This window comes from Bison bison, unplaced genomic scaffold (assembly GCF_000754665.1).
Source record: "Bison bison bison isolate TAMUID 2011002044 unplaced genomic scaffold, Bison_UMD1.0 scf7180017864036, whole genome shotgun sequence".
Classification (NCBI taxonomy): domain Eukaryota; kingdom Metazoa; phylum Chordata; class Mammalia; order Artiodactyla; family Bovidae; genus Bison; species Bison bison.
In genome coordinates this window covers 2,504,350-2,529,684 of record NW_011494608.1, presented here as the reverse complement: position 1 = coordinate 2,529,684, position 25,335 = coordinate 2,504,350, and the positions used below count along the sequence as shown (strand labels likewise).

General features: G+C 39.0%; 1 protein-coding gene across 1 annotated transcript in view; it reads right to left on the bottom strand.

The window, feature by feature from the left end:
• The window catches only part of KHDRBS3 (KH domain containing, RNA binding, signal transduction associated 3), a 98,704-nt gene extending 78,601 nt beyond the window's left edge, over positions 1-20,103 (bottom strand). The window contains exons 1-2 of the mRNA XM_010834805.1: positions 20,040-20,103; positions 11,435-11,553 (exon numbers count right to left, since the gene is read on the bottom strand). Coding sequence (XP_010833107.1) covers positions 11,435-11,553; positions 20,040-20,103 — 183 coding nt within the window. The remainder of the gene's footprint in view (positions 1-11,434; positions 11,554-20,039) is intronic.
• Positions 20,104-25,335: the final 5,232 nt, after the last annotated feature.

The window sequence follows — 25,335 nt, the reverse complement described above, 5'->3', positions numbered from 1 at the left end:
CCTGGTCGCTTCAACTGCATCTCCAGTGGCCCTGAAGTTGCAGTTTCTTTGGCGACAGTCTTTGTGTACTGAAAGGTAAGTTAACTAGGAGACGCAATCCAAGCACCCATAACCAGACATATCTAGCAGCTATGTGCCCCAACCACCGAAAGCAAGTGAGTGACTAAAGCCTGGCGGGAGGGCCTGCAGTGGAGAACTCCCTCTTCACACCGGGATCCTGTCTCACTGCCTGGCACTCACATGAGCCAGGTAACAGTACTAGCCTGAACCTGTGTAATAAACAAAGCTTAATTTCTTGAACAAGACCATGGACTCTGGAGCCAGATTTCTTCAGTTCAAATGCCTGTGACTTCCTGCGTAACATTTAGCAAGTTACTCAACTTCTCTGTTCTTTAGTTTTTCACATGTAAATAGGAGATCATGCTTCCCTCCTCCTAAAACTGTAAAGATTAACACATGAGAAGTTAATAAAAGTAAGGCCTGAGATGCAGAAACCATAGGCTACATATATTACAACAGATATTCTAGCATGTTTTTCTAGCACCCATATGTAAGGCTGGACTCAACATCCCTCTCTAGAAAACACCACCCCACATCCTCTCTCTAGACTTACTGGGGAGAAGAATTAAACTGTCAAGAAACAACATTTGGTTCATCATCTCCATATTCACCTAATTACTGTCCAATGGCAAGAATCAAAAGACAATAAATGAGGTTTGTTTTAACCTATCTTCTCTTGAAACAAAAGACCAGCTCACTATTTTCATTAGCTTTACCAGCCACTTTAGGTTCCAATAATTTAGCCACTAACACAATAAATAAGGACTTCCCTGGTGGCTCAGATGGTAAAGCGTCTGTCTACAATGCGGGAGACCCAGGTTCAATCCCTGGGTCGGGAAGATCCCCTGGAGAAGGAAATGGCAACCCACTCCAGTACTATTGCCTGGAAAATCCCATGGACAGAGGAGCCTGGTAGGGTACAGTCCATGAGGTCACAAAGAGTCAGAAAAGACTGAGCGACTTCACTTCACTTCACAATAAATAAACAAACCCACCTTCTAGTTCTAGTTCTATTCAGAACACTAATCTCATTTGAATTAAGTCAATGTCATAAATGCAAAACTCCAAACAGTGGTAAACCTAACAACAGACTGTGGACTGTTTCATTCACATGAAACAGAGCAGCCTCTTTGGTAACCAAACACTTCTTTCTCAGGATACTTAGTTATTGAATCAAGCTCTGGATTACTGACAATAATTTTCATGATTCTGATAATCACCTCTAAAAATAACAATCACTTTTACATGGAAGTTCAATTTCCAACTTGAGTTTAAATTAATCATTCTTAAATGTTGAGTTTAAAAACAAGGTAAGATCTTTTATAATGCAGAATACTTCCTACTATACATTCTACTTGCTTATTTATATCTCTCATAAATCTTCCAGGCCTCCCTAGGCTATATAAAGTCTAACGCACAAGTACAGTACCAAAGGCTTTCCATGCTAGTCATCACCAACGACTGCCACAGTCTACATCCCATAATTAAATAATTCTGGCCCCACAGTTACTCTGCGCTTCCCTCTCATCTCTGCTTGTTAACATCCTGAACTTATACTTCAGTTCAATTCAGTTCAGTCACTCAGTCGTGTCCAACTCTTTGCGACCCCATGAACTGCAGCACACCAGGCCTCCCTGTCCATCACCAACTCCCGGAGTTCACTCAGACTCACGTCCATCGAGTCAGTGATGCCATCCAGCTATATCATCCTCTGTTGTCCCCTTCTCCTGCCCCCAATCCTTCCCAGCATCAGAGTCTTTTCCAATGAGTCAACTCTTCACATGAGGTGGCCAAAGTACTGGAGTTTCAGCTTTAGCATCATTCCTTCCAAAGAACACCCAGGACTGATCTCTTTTAGAATGGACTGGTTGGATCTCCTTGTAGTCCAAGGGACTTTCAAGAGTCTTCTCCAACACCACAGTTCAAAAGCATCAATTCTTCATTACTCAGCTTTCTTCACAGTCCAACTCTCACATCCATACATGACCACTGGAAAAACCATAGCCTTGACTAGACGGACCTTTGTTGGCAAAGTAATGTCTCTGCTTTTTAATATGCTATCTAGGTTGGTCATAACTTTCCTTCCAAGGAGTAAGTGTCTTTTAATTTCATGGCTGCAGTCACCATCTACAGTGATTTTAGAGCCCCCAAAAATAAAGTCTGACACTGTTTCCCCATATATTTCCTATGACGTGATGGGACTAGATGCCACGATCTTAGTTTTCTGAATGTTGAGATTTAAGCCAACTTTTTCACTCTCCACTTTCACTTTCATCAAGAGGCTTTTGAGTTCCTCTTCACTATCTGCCATAAGGGTGGTGTCATCTGCATATCTGAGGTTATTGATACTTCTCCTAGCAATCTTGATTCCAGCTTGTGCTTCTTCCAGCCCAGCGCTTCTCATGATGTACTCTGCATAGAAGTTAAATAAGCAGGGTGACAATATACAGCCTTGACGTACTCCTTTTCCTATTTGGAACCAGTATGTTGTGCCATGTCCAGTTCTAACTGTTGCTTCCTGCCCTGCATATAGGTTTCTCAAGAGGCAGGTCAGGTGGTCTGGTATTCTCATCTCTTTCAGAATTTTCCAGTTTATCATGATCCACATAGTCAAAGGCTTAGGGACTACATTTAATTCCACCTGTAATTCTTTCTCCAGAAATAATTCTCCCTCACTCTTTTAAGTTCTTGCAGTGTCCATTTACCTCTCTTATGTTAGTACGGTCTTTACTCTCTGTCATTTGGAATAAATTTACCCTGTTTCTGCTGTTCAACTGTAAATCCCTGGAGAGTAATCAGGACCCTTATTTGATTCATCATCTTTCCTGCACAATGATTTCTCAATAAACACTTGTGCAATTAAAGTTTATTTTGCCCCGAATCAAATGGCACTGGTCAACATAGTTTGTATTGATTTTCTTTGCTGCAGAAATCACTGCAACACATTAGATCTATACAAATACTATTATTTAGATTTATTACTTTGCCAACCACAAATCACTAAGCATTATCGGTAGTGGTTGAGATTATCTGGTACTACACCATTGATTGTAATTTTAACACAGCATCTACTTTAATGGTAAACAGTCCTACTTATTTAGACATCAGCAGCTCTGAAAATTAGTCAAGCAAAATATACAAGTAACTTCTTCAGGAGATGATACGGGAAAATCACACATGCAGAGACACATGCAAGTGATACAGCATCTGAATCACCCACTCACGTGCTTTTTAATCTCTGTATGCTCAAAGCTGGATTATATTCTTTGGGTGGGGGTGTGGGGATGGGTGGACAACAAAACAAATAACACAAGCAATGAAGCCCATTTATACGTAAGTTTGAAACTGTTAATCCAGAAAATCTCAGACTGCATAGTCTGGCTTCAAATGTGGAGAATGGGATGGAGGATTTGAAAATGGATAAGAGGATATTACAAAGGACTGGTGAGGGATGACAATGGTCTAAGTTAAGGAGTGGCAATGTAATCCAGAGAGTGAGAAATAATTTATAAGTAGAAATTACAAAATGCATGTCATTGCATTTCAAGAATCGACTGGGAAAGGTAAACGAAGAAGAAGTTAATAGACAAAAATGATGTGCTAGTTTTAGGCATGGGCTCTTAGATACGTGTGCTGTCTGTCATTCACAGACAAAGGAGCACAGGGAAAGGTCCAGGTTTGCCCAGAAGAGTATGAAGCTCACTTACGGGCACGTATAATCTAAGATATAAGAAGTAAATATAAGAAGTCCGCAGGACAGCGAGGTGGAGGCGGTGTGGTAGGCATTTAGCCTGATGAGAGAGAGGGAGAGAGGGAGAGGACAGAAGGAGAGAAGGGCGGAGACAGAGGAACAGCTGTGCCGGCCCTGGTGTCAAACAGGCCCATGTGGCAGAGCCAGGGCCTCACCAAGAGGGCTGACTGCCACAGCTACCCAATTCCCTCTGCCACCGTCTCGGGATATATACTAAGTGCCCCTGGCTTCCTGTAATTGTGTGTCAATCCCTTGTTTTCATAAAAGTTCATTCTTTGGGCCATCTACTGAATTTCTGCCATTTCACTCCTGTGGGGTAGGGGGGAAATCCGTGAAGAGACGGGATAAGCTCTGTTTATACTTCCTGTGTCCAACAGTACAGCTACGCAATTTTCAGTTGATTCAACCTGGAGGGCTTCACGGGGCCCAGGGCCAAAATAAGCAGTACAATAATATTTAAGACACCTAAGCCAGTAATACACTGCTAAGCACTAAAATTGTTTTACCTTTTGGCTCAGCAATACACTTAAAAGACCTATTCTCCATCACCTCTCAAAAGGAAGCAGTGATGGGGGAAAAAAAAAAAAAGACTGACATAGGAAGTATCCATCACAGACTTCAATTTCTTAATGTACTCCACTGTGACCAAAGTACATATAATGGTAGCATTTCTAGATTTTAAATGTAATGAGATTGCGGGGGCGGGGGGCGGGGGTGCTATATACAACCAAAGTTTTTAATTACTCATTTGACTCAGATTCTTTACTGTCTAAGCCACCAGGGAAGCCCATAATAAAAACAATAAACCTCTAAAAAAAAAGAATAAATTCTTTCATGAGCCCCTATATATGTGTGGCTGTTTCTGAACTCTGCTTAATAATTCTAAAGCTAAGGGGCTACTTTCTGGATCAATAATCAAGCATTTTAAAAGAGAATAAGGGGAAAGTCATAGCATAAGATTTGAAATTCCTTCACAATATTTTTTGAAAGCTATGATATTCACAAATATCAACTTTCCAATTCTCATGACACAGGGGTGAGTATCAGAAGACCTCAAGGGCCCAGAGAAGACCTCTGAGGAAAGAACAAAAGGAGCCTGGGAAGAGACTCATCTCTCCTTACAAGCGCACCTCCCTCTAGCCCACTGTGAGATGCAGGCGGTCAGGATGGGAGGGACTGGCCTGGAAGGGGACCTAGGCTCAGTGAAGCAGAGGCCTGTGGGCCACAGGTCTTCCTAATAAGGCTCTCTGCTCCAGAGCAGTCCTTCCGCTTCCCCACAGGGCCCCAAGATTTAATGAATGCTACAAGGGGCAATGATCGTTGCCTTATCACAGAAAAGGCAACTTTTAACACAACAATATGACTGTCAAATATTTACTACTCTATGAAAAATTTAAAGACAAGATGACTTTTATGAAATAGTCTTCCACCAGTAGCAGATTCACGGATTTTTAATTATCTGCAGTTCACTATAAGGGAAAAACAAGAGCCAACCTTAGCAAAGGAAGTTTCCTGAGCTTTATTTCAAACTCCAGAGGAAACATGCTTTTATATACACTTTTCTCTTCTCCCTCAAAGACTCTTAACTGAAGAACTTCTGTGAGATAGTAAATATATCAAATTAAAATATGCATATAATAGGAAAAGATTTAATGTAAGAACCCATATTAGTATAAAGTTACTGAAAATAATATGTAAGCATTAGAATGCTTTAAGAGATTAAACAATGATCAAATTAAGAAAACTAATAAATTTCATTTAAACCTGTAGAGTTTAAATCAGTACAGTAAATCTTAAAAATCACAGTAATAGTACACAGGTATCTCCTAAATTAACAATCTGGGGCATGTTTTTCCCCCCAAATGGGAATGTGTTTTTTAACCTAATTATAAAAGTGACACCAAGTTATTGTTAAAACATTATAGTATAGTAATATGTAAAGTGAAAGTGAAAGTCATTCAGTGGTATCCAACTTTTATGACCCCATGGACTCGATGGAATTCTCCAGGCCAGAATATTGGAGTGGACAGCCTTTCCCTTCTCCAGGGGATCCTCCCAACCCAGGGATCGAATCCAGGTCCCCCACATTGCCAGCTGAGCCACAAGGGGAGCCCAAGGATACTGGAGTAGGTAGCTTACCCCTTCTCCAGTGGATCTTCCCAACTCAGAAAATGAACCAGGGTCTTCTGCATTGCAGGCAGATTCTTTACCAACTGAGTTAATCAGGGAGCCCTATGTAAAGTAGAAAACTTCTAAACAAGGGCTTCCCTTGTGGCTCAGATGGTAAAGAATCTGCCTGCAATGTAGTGGACCTGGGTTCGAGCCCTGGGTCTGGAAGATCCCCTGGAGGAGGAAACAGCAATCCACTCCAGTGTTCATGCCTGGGGAATCCCACGGACAGAGGAGCCTGGCAGGCTACACAGTCCAAGGGGTTGCAAAGAGTCAGACAGGACTGAGCGACTAACACTTTCATTTTCAAAATAGAAAATAGCATAGAAGCCTATCCTCCAGAAAATAATTGCTCTTAAGATTTAAGTTATTTTTTTTAAATAAATGTTCAACTAGAATTTTATATGTTTTACATGTTTCTTCTCCTTTTTTATTTTACAGTATGATGGAAATGGCAACATACTCCACTATTCTTGCCTGAAAAATTCCATGGACAAGAAGAGCCTGCAAAGAGTCAGACACAACTCACAACTGAGCACAAAATAAAGACAATCTTACCATAGTGGTAGATCATGTATGTATAATGATATATAGAGATAAGATATAGCTTAATTTTATATAACAAGTTTTTTAAGACTTTACACACGGCGTTCCGACTCCTGATAAAGTTTAAAATAATTAAACACCTGGAGAGCCACCTCAGACTCTAAAGCAGTCCCCACTGGCCAACCCTACCTTATACTAATATATACAGTGACGGGGGTAGTCCCTGTACACAGGTCCCATTTCACTTTATTTATAAATCCTTAATGGAAACCCGCACATCATTTTGCAACTACGCTGCTTAGCCAAGGACGGGGCTGGTGGTGTCTCAAACACCCTGTGCCTGTGTCCCTCTGTCATGGCCATCCCTCCATCTTCCGGTCTCACTTCGGACCCCTCCCCTGCCAGCTCCTTCACAGCCTTAGGGAAGGCTTCTGAGACTGTCACGTGATCCTGTATCCTTCCAGAGCATCCCAACATTGAGCTCCTCACACTGTATTATACTCATTAGGTGATTCATCTCTATGCCCCACAAAACTTAGAACTTCTTGTGCAAAAAAGCAAATTTTAATCAGTTTGTTTTCCAGGCACAATTCCTGGCTCAGAGAAGACCCTCCATAAATGTTACGTGTATGAATAGATAGATGGGTTCAATGATGAAGAAACAGTTTATTAAAAAAAAAAAATCAATGTAAAACCTAAACCACAAGGCATTCAAGGTCCTCATAGACAGCATGCCTTGTTCCAATGGAGATTTGGCACTTAGGTTAATTCTTACATCTAGTCACTGTCCAGAACCAAGAATTAGAGTTTACCCACAAGTAATATGGAGGAGAATTTCTACAGCTTAAAGTCTTAAAAAAAAAAAAATCATGAAACAGTGTTTGAGTTTCATACTTTACAATCTTGCACACATACTCAAGAGAGCAAATGTACTTTGGGTTTGAACACTTGAGGACTCATGTCCAACGCTGTGCCATTGAAAGAGAGTTGAATAGGTTCATTAAGAGAAGAGAAATTATTCAGTTAATGGAATCACATTCTCTGAACAGGTATTGTGCCCTCAATCCCACACCAAGCTGCCCACCCACTGCTACTCGAGAGGGGCGAGTACTGCCAGCTTCCTCCAGCTCAGCCTATTAACTGATACCAGCATCAAAGTTTTTTCTTAGAACTGATGTGAGTGCTATATTAGCCTCTACACAAGGCTGGTTTGAGATTCAAATGCTCAATTTGCTAAGCAGAAACATCCTTTTCTGAATTCTGAAAGCAGATTTTCAAGCAGCCTACTTCAGACATTATAAGGACTTGAAATGGACTCTGCTCTCTGTGAGACGCAGCAATTATAATCTGTCTTCCCCTATTCTCCTCAAAGCTGACACTGAAAAACAACATTTGAGGTTTATTCCATATACTTAGCTCAAACACTTTCTGTCACATAATTACTTATACACAGCAGAGTGTTAACTTCAGATTAAGCATCTGCTAGACTATGAACTCCTTAGAGACAGGGACAGAGTCTCTGCACCTTTCCTCCTACTGCATACGGCGCATACAGTGCACATCAAGCCTGGAAAATTAATTAATGAAAGTTTCCATAAGCCATGCTTTGCTTAGTAATTAGTATGTCTATAAAATGTTCATAACAGTTTTCTGTTTACTAAAATGTATATCCTCAGTTTTTGCAAGTAGAGCTAATTAAGTTCCTAATAGGCTGTCTATAGGTAAACAACTATAAACTCTTAAATGTGGAACAAAATACAAAAAGCAACCATCTAAAGTCTGTATAAAGCTCAAAATCAAAGGGATTTTATAGAAGGGAGTCAAGACTTGGAAGAAGGGAATGGCCTGGGTGAATTTACTGACTGTAGAGCTTTTTAGCTGAGTAGCAGAGTTTGAGGCAAACACAGTGCTGAAATCAATGGGAGGAATGCTAGAAATGACAGTTAGACTTGGGGAGCCCCACATTTTGTGTATAAAATCTGCCAATCATGTATGACAAAAATAAATGTAAAAGTCCAACTAAGAGGTAAACTAAGTTCTGCATTCCCATCCGACAGTCTGCAGTCTGAATCCAAAAATATCAACCTTCCTCAAAGAAAGAGAACAGAATCCAGTTTCCACAGTGTAGTACAATGTTACAGTATACAATCCAAATGTATATGATATTTGATTCATATATAAACATATATATTTGAAACATTTTCATACCACCAAACTCCAGGCCCAGATAGCTTCACTAGTAAATTCTATCTAATAAAGAAAATACAGCACCAAAATGACATATATTCTTTAGAGGGGGAAAAAAAAAAGGAGGGGACACTTCTTCACTCACTATAATTTTATATATATAAATATTAGTCTATGTATACTTTTTATCATAAATATATATTTATGTATAAATATATATTTACATAAATTTATATAATATTTTATATAAATGTATATAGGTTATAGGCCACTATCACTCAGGAATACAGAAGCATTTGAATCCAACAATGTATAAAAAGGATAATATATCATTAAGTAGACTTTAATTCAGAAATGCAAAATTGGTTTAATTTATTAACACTATATTAACAGTACAAAGGAGAAAAATCCTGTGCTCATTTCAGTAGATGCAGAAAGGATATTCAACAAAAGTCAGCATCCAGTCAGAATCAAATAGTCAACAAAGCTAAATTAGAATAAAACTTCAAATTCCCATAGCTGTTACCACGCTTACTGGCAAAATATTGAATGTTTTCCACATTGATGTGAACAAGAGAGAAATGCCTAATCTCACCACTTGTATTCAAGCATTATACTAGGGATCCTAGCCAAAATAATGATACAAGATAACAATAAACATAAAAATTGGAAAGAAAGAAGTAAACTGTTTATGCAGATAATGATTATGTACATAGCATATTCTGAAAATTCTATAAAACAATTACAAGAATAAGTGAATTTTAGCAAGGTAGCAGAATACAAGGTCAATATACAAAAGTTTCTATTAGAGGCAAAAAACTGGAAGAGAATATTTCAAAATATTCATTTTACAAGTGTTCAAAAGACATAAAATACTTCTAGAAGTAAGTTTAATAAGACAAGACCTTTCCCTTAAAAGTGATGGAAATTAAATTGAAAGATACATCGTATTCAAGGAAGGGAAGACTTAATATTATTAAGATGTCAGAGCTCCCTAAATGGATCATCAGAATCAATGCAACTGCATCATAATCCCAGCAGAATGTTCTGCAAAACTAATTCTTAAATTTATATAGAGTTGCAAAGGATATACATCCAAACAATCCTGGAAAAGGACAAAGCTGAAGGGACCATATTACCTAACTTCACGTCTTACTATAAAAAGCTGCAATGATGAAGACTGTATGGTACTGGCATAATGATCCATAAATAGGTCAATGAAACAAATCAGAAAGTATAGAAATAGATCCTCACTTAACACAGTCACCCAATTTCCAACACAGGTACCGACACAATCAGTGGGAGGAAAATATCTTTCAACAAATACCATTGAAAAAACTAGATATCCATATGAAGAAAAAATGAATTGACTGTCTATCTCATACTGTACACAAAAACTAATTTGAGATGTATCACAGACATACAATTAAAAGCTATAATGTTAAAGCTTTTAGAGGAAATGGAAAAAATAAACTTATAAAGGATTCTAACATTTCCTTGAGGTTGGCAAAGATTTCTTAGTTGACAGAAGGTAAAATCATAAAAAAAAAAGTTGATCCATTACATGTCATCAAAATTTAAAATGTATCACAAAACTCCATATAGAAAATAATATGCAAGCTACATATTGAGTCAAATATTCACAAAACATATCCACCAAAATATATGATCCAGGAAATATGTCTTTAAAAAAGCTCCTATGACTCAATGATAAGAAGACACACAGCCCAGAGAGCAGAAAAAGATCTCAAAAGAAACTTCAAATTTGAAGATATATAAATGGCCAATAAATGCACACCAGACAATTAATCATCAGGGAAATACAAATTAATACCACAAGAAAATACCAATACCCTAGCAGAATGGCTGAAATTAAAGAGATTGACAATATCAAATAAGAGTTTAGATATGGAATAACCATAACTTTGCATGTGTAGGTCAACCACTTAGGAGGAAAAAATTATGGCAATTTATTATAAAACTAAATCCACAGCAATTTAAATCTTAAGTATTTACTAAAAATAAATGAAAACATATGGTCACAGAATGACTTGTATGAAATGTTCACAGCAATTTAATTATAACTCAAAACTGAAAACTACCCAGGCAATGGATAAACTCTAGTATATTCAGGTAATGGATTATTGTTCTGCAATCAAAAGAAATTAACTACTAGTGTATACAACAGTATGCATAAATCATGTACAAAGACACATAAAGAAAAAAGAAAGCAGAGAAAAAAGCATCAATTTAGGCCAAATCTAAGATGATCAAGATTTTATAATTAGATAGGATTTAAAAGTACTTATTGTAACTGTGCTCAATGTCATAAAAATCACACTTCTTTCTAGAATAGATAATTAGAGAATTTTTTGAATATTTATGTGCCAAGCCCAATGCAAAGCATTTAACGTGGATAATTTTATTTAATTCTTATCAACCAAGCTTATCTTACAAATGAAAAACTACAACAGGAAAAAGTTGAACTGTCTGTCTGAAGTCTGAAATATAACTCGGAAGAATAATTTTTAAGACTTCATAACTCACACCAAAGTCAAACAAAAAGGATAGAATCACTAAGTTTTTAATTAATTTTAAAAGTATGCATGTTGGGATATTCTGCGAAGGGAAAACATCTCAAGAAGACACTAAACAGAATGTAAATTAAACAAGCGTTCCCTTGTGATAAAGATTAACACGCCAGCTGTGCACCTGTCTTACCTTAGGAAACTGTTTTACAGGAATTAACACTTTCTGTCCCAGCTTCATGTTCTTATTAATCACCACATCAATGTACTTTTCTTCATCCTTGCCTTCTCCTTTTTGAAACTTCTCTATTTCTGTGGAGGAAAAACAGAAAACCGGGAAGTGTCAGACCTGGAACTTCAGAGACTGGGGGTCCTTCTTAGCTCTATGGTGGCAAGAAACCAAATACAGAATGCGGACTTCAGATGCCTACAGCTTGCTCAGGTAATGACATGTTCCCGTTTTATTGATGATTCTTCAACAGTAAGTGGGGAAACACACACACGTACACACATACATGTGCTCCAAAGTCAAGTCTCAACGACCCAAGCTCATGGAGGGGAACAATACACTAGCTACAAACATAAAAACAGACTCTTTGAGGTCCTCTGGAATTCTCAAAAAAGGCTGATCAAACAGCAAAGAAAAGCCGGAAAGCATTCTCAGTTTAGCATTACCAAGTACCGACAGCCCGTTCTACCAGCTCTGCCTGTCTCCAAGGTGGTTCCCACCAAGAAGGATTCTTTAAGGGGGCATTAAAAGCCCTAGACAGCCTTGTGACAGTCACCTCCCCAACAAAATCTTCCCACCTCACAAGTGACGAGCCCAACCACAAGCTCGTGGCTTTGTTAGTGCTCTTTTCTCTACTGGTGATGCTATTTTGATGATTTCCATTTCACACATCGCCTTCAAGATTCAACCATATTAAATACTACTTTTTATGCAACTGTCACTCTCCTTGACGGGGCAGCAGAATCAGTCATTCCCACCATGGCACTCACAAAGTACTTCATGCACAATTCTATTATCATTCCCAGCTTAGGCCTGCAGCTTCTGAGCAAAGCTTCTAAGGATAAAGATAATTACTAAATCTCCAAATACACTGATTATTTTGTTTGCTTTCTTGTATTATATTACGCTTTGCTTCTGTAAAACTGATCATTCTATATAGAATCTGCATGGGAACAAGATGCATTGAACAGAAGTATGTGAAATATAAACATTTACATAGATAATTCTTGCCATTGTTCTTGGAAAAAACCTTTCGAGAGTACTTTTAATTTTGACATTTTTCTATAAATAAAATACACAATTAAAAGAAAGTTTCTCCTATATCCATACTCCAGATGTAACAATATACCATGTTATATACTCTTATTTTCCATAAATAAGAGTGTCTGTGCGTGCAGACACAAAATATATTTGAAAATTGTAAAACTAATGGTGGATATGAGCTAAATTAGTTTCGTTTTCCTCAGTAAAAAGCAGTAAGTCACATGCCATTTGCTCCATCGAGTACAACAATTCATGAGTTCAGCTTTAATTAGTACAAGGAAAATAATTTCTACATTTTATTTTTATTTATCCATTTATGCTATAATTGAGAATACCTTTAGCGAGTTAGAAGATTTAACAAAATTAGGTTCACTGAAACTTTCTAGAAAACAGAAGTTTTAATGTATAATACATCAGTCAAGATAGATTTAACTACCTATTTTCTTTTTATATAACAAAGGCTTTTTAATAATTGTTGAGCATTGATAGGCACAATTTAATATTTAATTCTTTAATCAGCCTTCAAAATGTTACTCCTCGTATCAGTGATATTTATCATTTGAAGCAACATGGAAAGTCATGTTAGATTAAGGTTAAAAAATCACAAAGACTTATGCATTTTACTATATATTAAAGTTCGAGATATCCCTACAATTTTTAAGAAGGAAATAAAAATTAAAAGAAAAGTAACTAATTTCCTCTCCAGATAGTCAACTTTACAAATCTTATCTTGCTAAAATACCTTGTTGCTACCTTAAGTAAGCTTCGAAATATGCTGAAATACTTCACTGTTTAAGATTTTAGAAAAAAAATGTAAGGCCCGATGCCATGTTGAAGCATGTAGGTGTGCTAGACCTCACATGCCACACGGCACCTGAAACAGCCCCGCCCCTGTCACAGGCGTCACGCAGGTCTGGTTTACACCTTGGCTATTCTACTTCTCTCAGGTCCCCGTGGCCCCCAGTGGTAAAATTCAGAACTGGCCAAACTTCCATTTTTTTAGGCGCCGTTCAATCAACAGTTTGGCATTTTCTACTTGACTGAAGATCGTAAGTAGGTTTATTGTGTTCAGGGTGTCCAATAAAGTACAATGCAAAATAATGGGAAGCAACAAGATGACTTATGAAATCTTGAAATTATCCGTAAATGGGAGTTTCAAACTCTCAAACTCATACTACCACCCCTCTGGGCTTCCCTAGGTCAGGAAGGGACTGGACAGCTACCAAGGTAGCTTTAACCTTTCAGTAAATTGGAGCATATGAAGGCAAACCACAGAAAATCCAGCCAGATGCTCAAGGTCGAACACATAGGGGATTTGACTTTCACTAATCCCCAGATTACATTCGTTACATACAGTTTAATGTACCAATGCCATCTCCCAGCTCAGAAATAATAAGCAAAAGTGTGATTATGTTTTAGATGATGTAGAGGATTAAAATGCTATGTTTTCAAACCACGGACACCAAATTTCTGTCAACTGGGAAAGCTAGTGTCAGTTATGACTTTTTTGGCTGGTTTTTTTTTTTTTTTTTTTTTTTTTTTTCTGTTTCTGTCTTGGTTCAGTATGGAGCTTCCTAAGCAATGACCACTTACCCTACCAAATATGCTAAAATCCATGAATCCTCTAAGACACAGCCAAATACTCTTTGAATTAAATAAGCTAAATTTTCAATATAAAAAAATTTGGTAATGTAAATTTTCATTAAAACTGCTTAAATTCTCTCACGGAATCAAGCACATCAAAACTGACATTTTCCTTTGTCCCAGCAACTCCATTTTTACAAATTTGCCCTAAAGATATATGTGGATAGATACAAAATATTATACACAAATTTATCCATTTAACACACTGTGTTTAATAGTAGAACACTGGAAATCATCTAAATATCTAGAATTAAGAGCTTGGTTACATAAGCAAGGGCACAGCCAGTGAGACAGCATAAGTTACTTTACAACATCAGCAAAGATGAAGAACATGAAGACATGTTCTGATGAGAAAAAGTCTCCACCGAATACACTGTTTGTACACACAGACACACAAACACAAGTCACAGTGGAAAGCAGTGTAAGACTATATGTTCATATTCACCTGCATATCCACAGAAAAGAGCTCCCTTCTTACATATAAGAAACGAGTAACTGATTGTCAAGGGAGAAATGCAATGGATAAGAAACAGGAATAGAGACTTCTCACTATATTGCTCTTTTACACTGTTTGAAAAGTTTGAATCATGAATATTTTACCCTTTAAATTTGCATAAATTTAAATTTTTAAATACTTTTGTAGAATTTTTTTTAAATACCAAAACAGAATAAAATATGAATGTATACAGGGATGGTCATGTTTCTATTTTGCATGGCTGAAAATCCAGAGTTTGACTCTCCTTTGATCATTCATTTAAATCCTTCACTAAAATACTCTTTCACTGAAGCTGTGATAAGGATATACCTAGACTGCTCGTCTCACTTGAAGTAACACACACATTTCTGGAAACTACATATACAGTATTTCACTTTGAGAATCCAAATGCAGCGGGGTTCACGTGGTGAGGGTGAGAGGAACAGGGATTATCCCAATCAGGCGTCTGTCCACAACACTGACTGAATTCTGACACACGGAGAAAGTGCACGGGCTGCTGGGGACAGAACACACAGTCTGTGGGACCACACGGGCAAGCGCAGTGTGCACAGGGCTGAGAAGAGGGGCTGACGGCTCTGGAGCCTGGAATAGTGTTCAAAAAGCTAGTAAACGTGAGCTGAGTTCCTAGAGGATAAGGAAGGGAGGCTGCCAGGCAAAGAGCTGATGAGTGCTTCAGTGAAGTGAAGGAACCCTGGGTTACACCAGTTCCCTTTCCCTCATCTGACTGAACAGCTGACACATGGAGATTTACTTTTTTTGGTTTCCTTTTCTCCTTTAACAGTACACAAGAGAATGAATCACACAAGTAGTGGTGACAGAATCCTGTCACCACAGAGCCAGTTAGTGAACAAGCCGAGACATGAACGCAATTTCCTCACCCCACACCCTGGGTCGCTGCAGAAAGAAGCAGGGTGAGAACAGGGGCAGTTCTCCGTGGCCAACACAGAGAAGAAAGGAGGACAAAGGCATGAAAAGGCAGGCCGGGTTCTTAATGTCTGCATGGATCAGATCCTAAGGGTTCAGTAACAACAGGGGGATGCGGAAAGCAATCCGCTGAGGAGAGACGCCCTCCTGGAAAGGCGGACCTGAGCAGAAATGGAATGGACGCAATGTGGGGAGAGAGGGCAGATGACATCACAGCTGGAAGATAAGACAGTCTATCCCACGAACAACCAGGGAGGGCGGAACTAGAAGGGCTGATTTCTATTTGAAGTGGACGGACAGCCATCAGAGGAGGCATCAAGCCCTCGGGACACCCCACCAGAGTAAACCACAGGCACTTGCTTGAGCGCCTCTCCCCTCTAGCATCCAGCCCTTCTTGGCTTCTGAAGCACCCGCTCACTGAGGCTAGGGCTTCTGCACTTGTCTCCCAAGACAGGAACATCTCTGGGGACTTTCTCTTTGGTGCCTCTGCTAAATTCCACTTCCTAGAGAGGCTCTTTTTGAATTCCCAGACTACTTAATCAAAATAAAGTAGCATTTTTACCACAGGTATAACTTCCTATTTAAAGTCTGTCTTCAACAGACTATCAGTCCCCCTGGCCACACGCCCTTAACTCCTTTTATGATCCTGACAATATATTGGGAAGGTTAAAGTATTGTTCACATTTTGCACATAAGGAAGGTTAGAAAATATATTTCTAAAAGTCATACAATTAGCAAGGAACATACCATGACTCAAACCTCAGGTCTCCAAGGTGGAGACACTTTTCCAACCCAGTCTATCAACAGGTCCTTAGAATATTTTGTGTAGCTAACAACCCAGTAAAGCCTATGGTACATAGTGCTTCTATACAGGAAACAAACATTCTTTACAAAACAAGTCCATGAGAGAATGTGCTAATGAACCAATGAATTCCTGTGCGAGCCCACATGGAATCTATCCTTTAAGATCAGAAACTGTGAGTTAGAAACCCTGATACCCTGCAACTCTGTTTATTCCCAGAGCCTCTGTTCTTTCCTGGGTGAATGATCCAAGGAACTGTATTCCATGAATAAACAGATGGCATTCAAAGTAGATAATCTGTAGAGAATTTAATTAAGGACCTATGTATAAAGATGTGAATATCCTAAAACAATAGCAACAACGAATGGTGTGGTACTCTGAGGTTAGGAAGGAAGTATGGCTGCCCCAAAGCTGGGAAGCAGGAAGGGGCAAGGAAGAAAGGAGACTGTGTGGAGGGCAGCCTGGCAAGGATTATAATGTCCTCCGAGGGAAGCAGCCAGCTTGTGCTGACCTAATAGGGAGGAAGCTAAAGCGCACACACTGGGACCTCACTTCCTTCTGCAGATCTGCCTCTGGTGGCTCCGCAAGGAGGGACCAACCCAAGCAGAAGCCAGAGGTAAGAGTGTCTGCTGACGCATCCCTCAGCCCCCAGGCACAGAGCAAAGGACAAGAGGCAGCAATCCAGTCCCCACCTTGGCTAAACTGAAGGAAGCTTTAAACAGAGCATCTGATGCCTCCTGTACATACAGAAGTTCCCATTTGTGCTGATCACATAAAACATTACACAGCAAAGTACTGAAAAGTAATGAAAACCATTTTGAAAGTGAAAGTCACTCAGTCATGTCTGACTCTTGGCTATCCTACGGACTATAGAGTCCATGGAATTCTCCAGGCCAGAATACTGAAGTGGGTTGCCTTTCCTTTCTCCAGGGGACCTTCCCAACCCAGGTCTCCTGCATTGCAGGCAGATTCTTTACCAGTTGAGCCACAAGGAAAGCCCAAGAATACCAGAGTGTATAGCCTATTCCTTCTTCAGGGGATCTTCCCAACCCAGGAATCGAACCAGGGTCTCCTGCATTGCAGGCAGATTCTTTACCAACTGAGCTATCAGGAAAGCTCATTTCAGAGATCACTTATTATGACAGTACTAGGTAAATAGTAATTGTTATGACTTTGTTTGCAAGGATTCACCGAGTTAAGGGCTGTGCAATTGACATGAAGTCTCTCTTTATTCTAATGAACCTATCTATGATAGGTTTACAGAATAAACCTTCGCTTTACAGAATAAGACCCTGAGGATTCCAATGGGTAAGAAGCTTGCCAAGGGCTGGACAGTTCATAATCTCTTTAGAGGGATTCACACTAAAGTTTAGTTAACTTGAAAGCCTATGTCATTAGCTGTTTAAAAGTTATTTAATAAACATTCATCAAAGGTTCAGAAAAGAGTAAATAATATGTTAGCCTGCACAATAGTTCTAGGGTAAACAGTAATACAGTCAAACCCTGCCCCCAGCCCCCCTGCCCGAGGACCTTAACTCTGTACAAACTTATTAAAGGACAGGGGTTAGCCTGATCTATAAGGAAACAAGAAGTCCATATAAACAGAATGATAATACCTACATGCTCAACATTTAGAAATCTATTTCAAAGTAATATAAGAACCTAGCTGGAGGATTTAAAATGATCCTAAAATATATGTAGTGTTCAAAGCCAATGCAAATTCTATCTGACAGATTACTAAAATGTTACTGTGGCTGTTGGTCTAAAAAGATACCTTTTAACCTCCAACATGGCAGATGTTTTCACAAAGGAATTATTTTATTTAAGCAATCCAAACCTAACAGAACACCTATTAAACCCAAACCAGAATTGAATACACTAAAACCTGCCCAGACGAGATTGATTCAAACAGCTCAAGATCTTGCAAATAATCTTCCATAAACAAGAAATAAATGGCACAGCAGAATAGATGCATAACACTCTCTAATAAGAACGAATTAGCTCATCACAAATAAACAAAAATAAACCATCCAGGGAGCAAAAAATAGTCAATACTCTAAATATTAAAATGTTTGGAAGTAAACTTACAAAGACAGAGCTAGTATTTGTACACAAAGTATTCTTAAATATATACACACTGCATAAGATTAAAGCACACACACAAGGAAATTCCTCCAGGAAGGAAGAAGACTGACTGGGGGGAGCGGGGCAGGGGAGGGAGGAAAGACAGCTGACCCTTAAACAAGGAGGGGGTCAAGGGCGCTGATCCTCCACCCAGTCCAAAACTCCAGGTATAGCTTATGGTTGGCCCTCCATACCCATGGTTCCTCTGTACCCATGGTTCAGCATCTGTGGATTCAACCATATTCTCTGTTTTTAAAAACTCTGCATATAAGTGGACCTGCACAGACCAAACCCACATTATTCAAGAGTTGGTTGTAATTCTACCCATCACAGGTAATTAACAAAAATATAACAATAACACTGATAGAATTTATTTACTGACAGTCCAGTTCAGGTATTTAATCCTTGTAACAATGTAGCAGAAGAGTGGTAATAATTTTACAGAAAAGAAACAGCTACTTAACAGATATCTAGTGATGTGGCTAAGATTCCACAGCAAACCCAGATCTAGGATTCCAATGCTAGTGTACTCTGACCTAAAGCCTCCAGTTTCTTGGTATTATTGAAGTAAAGGGATCTTGACTTTGAGAAAAAATTATTTGGCTTATTATTTAGTTTTGAGGGAAATTAACAAGGTTATTTCAAGTATCAAAAGATATGATGCTTAGCAAAGTGATTTGAAAACTGTAACACATAATGCAAATACAGGTTATTATTGCCTACTTAATACAAAGCCTAAATTGTGGTAACTGATTTACATGTATTTCATTGTAGAATGGATTTCAAGAATTTGTGAAACCTATATGATTCTAGAAATTAAAATGCAGATAACTAAAAAATTCTGAGTGCTACTCTGAATTATCATTACACATTTTATCAAATTATTTTCAAGAGAAAAAATGCTTCCATGGTACTGACCTCTTATCTTTCCCTTAAATATAGTGCAATCATTCACCAAACAAAAGGCATCATGGTAGAAAAAAGAAAAATACAAAGATAAGACATGATGATCACTGGATGCGCCAGTGAAATGCAAATTTATCATCTAAACAAGGGGAAACACTCAACGACCTTCAGAAATGAGGAAGTTACTAGATTTTGGTACTAAAGTCTAACAATTTTCAAAATAAACTTTTAAGTGTAATGTGTTTTTTTGTTTAAATCATTTTAAAACAATAAAGATTAAGGGATGAAAATCAGAGATGAAATGTTCCCTAAAACTCATAGAAGGAATCTAACAATTTGCACAATTACTATTTCCAGACACCATGCTGGAGGCCCTGCACATGAAGCCCACACAATTCTCAGCATGCTGGGACAGGAATCAACGTCCCCTAGTACCTAGTACGTGGCAGACCTGAAATTTGATTGCAGGACTGCGGACTCTCAAAGGATTTGCCTCTTCTCCGAATTACCACACAACTGGCTTCTGTGAAATAAAACTCATATTTTATGGCAAGACAAGAAAAATTTAAACATAAAGATTTTTCTCTGCCCTTTGGCCTCCTCTGCCCCCTCTTCTGTGCAGCGTGTACCTGCACCACGCATCGACCAAACCTCCCTCCGGCAGAAATACCCGCTCAGCCGTAAGAGCAGCATTCTAGCTTCAACAAGACAACTCCTCAAAAAGATAACCTTCCTTCTTAATCTTGCAAAGGGCCACACTGACCCATGGCCCACTACCTGCTTTGTAAGCTTAGATCTGGACTGTGTAAACTGTCAATAATACATCATTTAATATATAGCCCTCTGTCTCAAAAACGTATACAACTATGCTCTGGCCTCTCACAGGCAGAACAGTTCCCAGAACTTTCCAAGACGCTATTCTCAGATTATAATCCACAATTTGGCTCAAAAAAAATTTTAGATTGACTGATCAATTTTTGCTGACACCTAAAAACCTCCTAAACCAACAGATAACAAATTAAATTCCACCTCCAACATATGAACAGAATTTCAGAGGAGAGTCAGTCAACTTCACTCATTGAATGTTCACTCTTTACTGAGAAACGCAACAGAAGCAACAGAGAAGATCAAGACATCAAAGTGTAACAGTCTGTATCAATTCCAGCATGCTTCTACACACAGTGTGGAGAAAGTAATCACTCAGGGCTCGGGGGCCCATGGTTTTATCAGCCCTAAGTTAATACTGGCTAATTTCTATTCACTCACTTTCATCTGGTAGTAAGAAAAGTTCTGAAATAAGTTTTTATTGAAACCGGGTGCAAAGAAATGTCTCAGTTTCTACTTAAATCACCCAAAAAAGGCAGAAAAATGAACCCAAATGACAGAGAAAAAAGAAGCTAGGCGTTCTGGCCATCCCAAATAGACCAGTCCCTTGGCTCTTCCAAATGATCCAGGATTACTCCTAATATATCCCAACGCATTTGTCAAATGAAGATTCAGTAAACCCCCAGACTAAGTGAAGACAACAATACATTAGGTTAATTCAAGTTAATAATGACTCAAGTCAATAACTATTGGGAAGAGGAATGGGAATAACTACTAAAGATTGGGAAAAAAAGGAAAATCTACTTTTTAGTTACACCTGCCTAAGGGTTAAACCACATTTCTCACTTTTAATTGCAAACATCATTAAGTATACTGCAAAAGACCAGCTATCTTAAACAATTATCAGGCTCCAGAGGTCACCAATTAGAACCCTGCAAGGATTTGAATTAAAAAAAGGTTTTATGATTAGGTGAAGTAATGATCCAAGAAAGAGATTAGTTCTGTTCAAACTGCACTCATTATAAAACCCATTTCCTTTGTGTGAAGATTCAATGTCTTTCTCATTTATCCCGCTGGCATTATCACACTTTGAGATAGAAATATGACTGTACTAATGATATTCTATAACAACCATATAATACAAGCATTTTGCTCTCTATTACTTTCATATCTAATAAGATTACCAATGAATATTTTCTATTGGTTAAATGTACAATAATACTAACTCTGTAGGTGCGACAGACTGTGCAAAATAAATTCAAAGCAGGATACAATCATGCTTTGGCTATACATTTTTAGGTTAGCTTCAGAATCATAACTGGTCCTATTTATGCAGCAGAGAGTCAGAATAATCAGAGGGAAATAATCCTTAAGACATTAAATCATGTTTTCATATAACAATTATTTACAGGTTCGCTTTTATAAAAGTAATTCTAAAAATAAATAGCATGATCAGGATTGCAATCAGATCCCCAGGAACATCAACTCTGATGACGTTTGAAGCCATATTGACAAAATCATGAGAGCTATGCTAGAATAATGAACACCACTAAAAAAGAAAAAAAAAAGTGCAGCTTAATATGAGTTTAAAACATACAAGGTGCCTCAAATATTATATTTCCCTCATAACTCAATGTTGTTCTAAGGTATCTAGAAACTGCCAAACAAGCATAAAACACTTTTTAAAAACAAAATACAATTACAGAAGGAACATTTTTTGTCACTCATATTTAGTCATCATAGAAAGTTAAGACACTGGCAAACAATCCAGCAGTGCACATTAAAAGTCACAGCCTCCGAGGACAGGAAATGTCTACACAGACACCTACAAGTACTGAAAATGAGGACACCTTCCCACATCGATTTCAAGTCAGGATGTGTTATCTGTACTAGGTCATTCTCCAGTCATATTTTATTTTCCTTCTCCTTATGAGTCAGATGCTGTCTCTTCACAGAGGACATTCCCACTGGAGGTTTTCTCAAAGGGATTTGTCAAGTTAGGTACAGATCTTCACATTTGAGACCAAGCTGTACATTAAAATCATTTAGGAACTTATAGAAAAATAACTACACTAAGGTCCGTCAACAGCATTCCTCTGTTCAACCATCAAGTACCTGGTTAAGCAATCATGTATTCTAGTGGGTTCCACTTGTCAAATCTACTGACAACGGACTCATCTATTTTAAGGCTAAATATACAGCTAACTTTTAATGTCACGAAACTGCACCACATGGACAAACGAGACAGAATCAAAGGATAAACAGAGCGTTACTCTAGCTAAAACTAATGACAAGTATCTCAGGTTGATGTCTGACTGCCCTCTATTCTCTTTTATTAAACACAGAGGTCAGATAATTTATTGATCTATTCTGTGAGTCTCAGTGAACTCCGGGAGTTGGTGATGTACAGGGAGGCCTGGCGTGCTGCGATTCATGGGGTTGCAAAGAGTCGGACACGACTGAGCGACAGATCTGATCTGATCTGATCTGATGAATGAGTAACAAACTAAGATGAGAACACAGAGACTAACAACATGGCCAGGAATCCAGAAAAGTGTTCCCTAGATTTTCAAGAATTTACCAGTTTTCAAGCAACAATGGTGATTGGCTCACCAACGGGCCACAGTCCATAATCAGATATACAATTAATGTTAGGTATCACCATTTCATCAGGGAAGGGGGACGAGAGAAAGATTGAGGAGAAAAGATGTCTAAAGGGGCTCTGTAAGAGAGAAAATAATGAAAACCAAGTTGAAAAGTTCCGTTCAAGACAAAAACAAAACCAACTGAAATAACAGAAATGGCCACCCTGAAGGGTAAAGGACTGAGGAGAGAATCACTGACTCGCATACAATTATTTCTGTATGTCATGCAAAAGAGGGATTAGATTTGGTCAGGATTAAGGCCAGTGACATAGCACTAATATTGAAAGAAAGAGAGAAAGGAGCTACCATTCATTTTAGAGATGAAGATTTTAAAAATAACATTTTCCAAAGATGGAATCTAAAGATGGCTATCTTGAAGGAATTTTAAGTTCATCCATAGAGGCCTGACCAGCAGGCTGGACCCACCTGACAGGAACATTATAGAAAGGATTCAATCACCTGACGGCAAGCTAAACTTGAAGGTTCCTTTCAAGCCTGAGATTTGCATACATCCCTATCATTTGTCTCACTGACTAGCTCTCATAAACACAAAACTGTGTTATTAATCATCACATGCCCAGTACTGAGGTCTGCATCATGAATATAACATGCATTCAAAAAATATTTGTTTAGTGAATGAGAGTGAATGATGATATTCTTCATGGAAAAGCACAGTAAGATTTGATGAACCTTTAAGAATACCCAGCGTCTGAATTAAGCAAAACGAAAGTCATCTATCTGCCTTTCATTTTCCTAAACAAACCATCTCTGCCAGTTACTAAGCACCATCTCTCAGCTCCATACACACCCATCAAGAATGCTGGACAGGGAACTCGCAAGCCCTGCTTCTCTGCTGCCTGGGGCTCCCACTAGGTTCTACATCTGGGAGGCCAGAGCAGGGTGCCATCCCTTCCGTTTGCTCCAGTTCCTGGCAGCGTACAGAATAGAGTTTCCAAAATTCTGGCTATGACTCATTCTTCACACACACACCCCAGCCCCAGTCTTTGCACCAGGTCAGCAAGCCAGGACCCCCTGCTCTGAGGCCTGAGTCACTGGACTTAACGGGTCTTGGTCCCAGCTCCATGGAGCATTTCCTCCCAAATGTCTTCCCTTTGTTCCTCCAGCCCTGGTGGTTCTGGCTCAAGGCAGAGACCGTGTTACTATTTCTGTGTCCCTTCCGTATCCCTCATTTGCTTTTTCAGTCGAGTACTTCCCTAACCAATCCTTTCTATCAGATCTCCTTTGTTACAACGCCTGCTATGATTTCTGCTCTCCTTACGGACACACCACTTTGGTGAGTTCCCAGAAATACCGAGGACAATGCTGGACATCTCAGGACTCTGTGCCAGGTGCCATGCTAGGCCCCCACCGGCCACAGAGTGGTGAGTGAAGCACAGTGAGGTGGCAGGAGGACACAGGCTGGGGGCAGTCCCAGCCTGACCACTAGTGGGCCTCTGGCAAGTCACTAGCTTCGCTGAGCCCTCCTCTCTTCATCTGTAAAAACAGCAGCGCCCACGTTTGTGTGACCCAGCCCCAACTCTGGGGGCCGGAAGTCACTAATCTAACAGTATCAGCATCTTCTAATTCGATGCTTCTAGTTCAATATCACTTGGAAGCCCAAATAAACATCTTCAGACCAGTGATTTATGAATGGTAAGAAGGCTTCCTGGCAGCATCTCTTCACCTGCTGAGAGCGCTTTCTTGCTTGCTCCCTCTGTCTCGGGGGTGGGGGCTGCTGTGTAACTGAAGAACTGCGGGTGGCCTGTTATTCCCCACTCCACCTCCACATATACCATAACCATCACATCAGAGTCTGGGAAACCGGCATCTCCATAATGACATTAGCATAGATGGTCTCTATACAATGGAACCATAATGAATATCCTGGAGGCTGAATTATCTGAGCTACATCTCTGATTTCCCCTGTGAAAAGCACAGGAAGACAATACAACCCAGGACTATTCGGCAGGTGATGTTTACCTTGTGAGGCAGACCTATCAACGTCCTAATCTGAGAAGCACAGAGTAAATGTCTATGAATATATAACCATTCAACACACTATTCAGAGGAAAAAGTGTTTATCATCTGCAAAACATTTGCTATTCCAAGAACTAATTAAGTTTACAAACTGTGTTGTGAATACCAGAAGGCAGTAGACATACAAATCATATTGTTAATTATGCCTCTGACAAAGAAACTATTCCAGGTATTACATACAAATGCTACAACCAGCCAAGTCCTTTACATTCCATGATCTCAAGCTCAGGAACAAATGAAGCCAAAACATGAGTAAAAATGAATATAAAATTAAGTTGCTTAGAGGAAAGTTCAAAAAGAGCCCTAAGTGACTACTTAATTGCGTTATTCTGTCACCGTTTTTCCTCATGGCCCTCCCAGAGCAGCCCACTAACCCACAGCCTCCAGACAAGCACAACTATCTAGCTTTTTGATATCT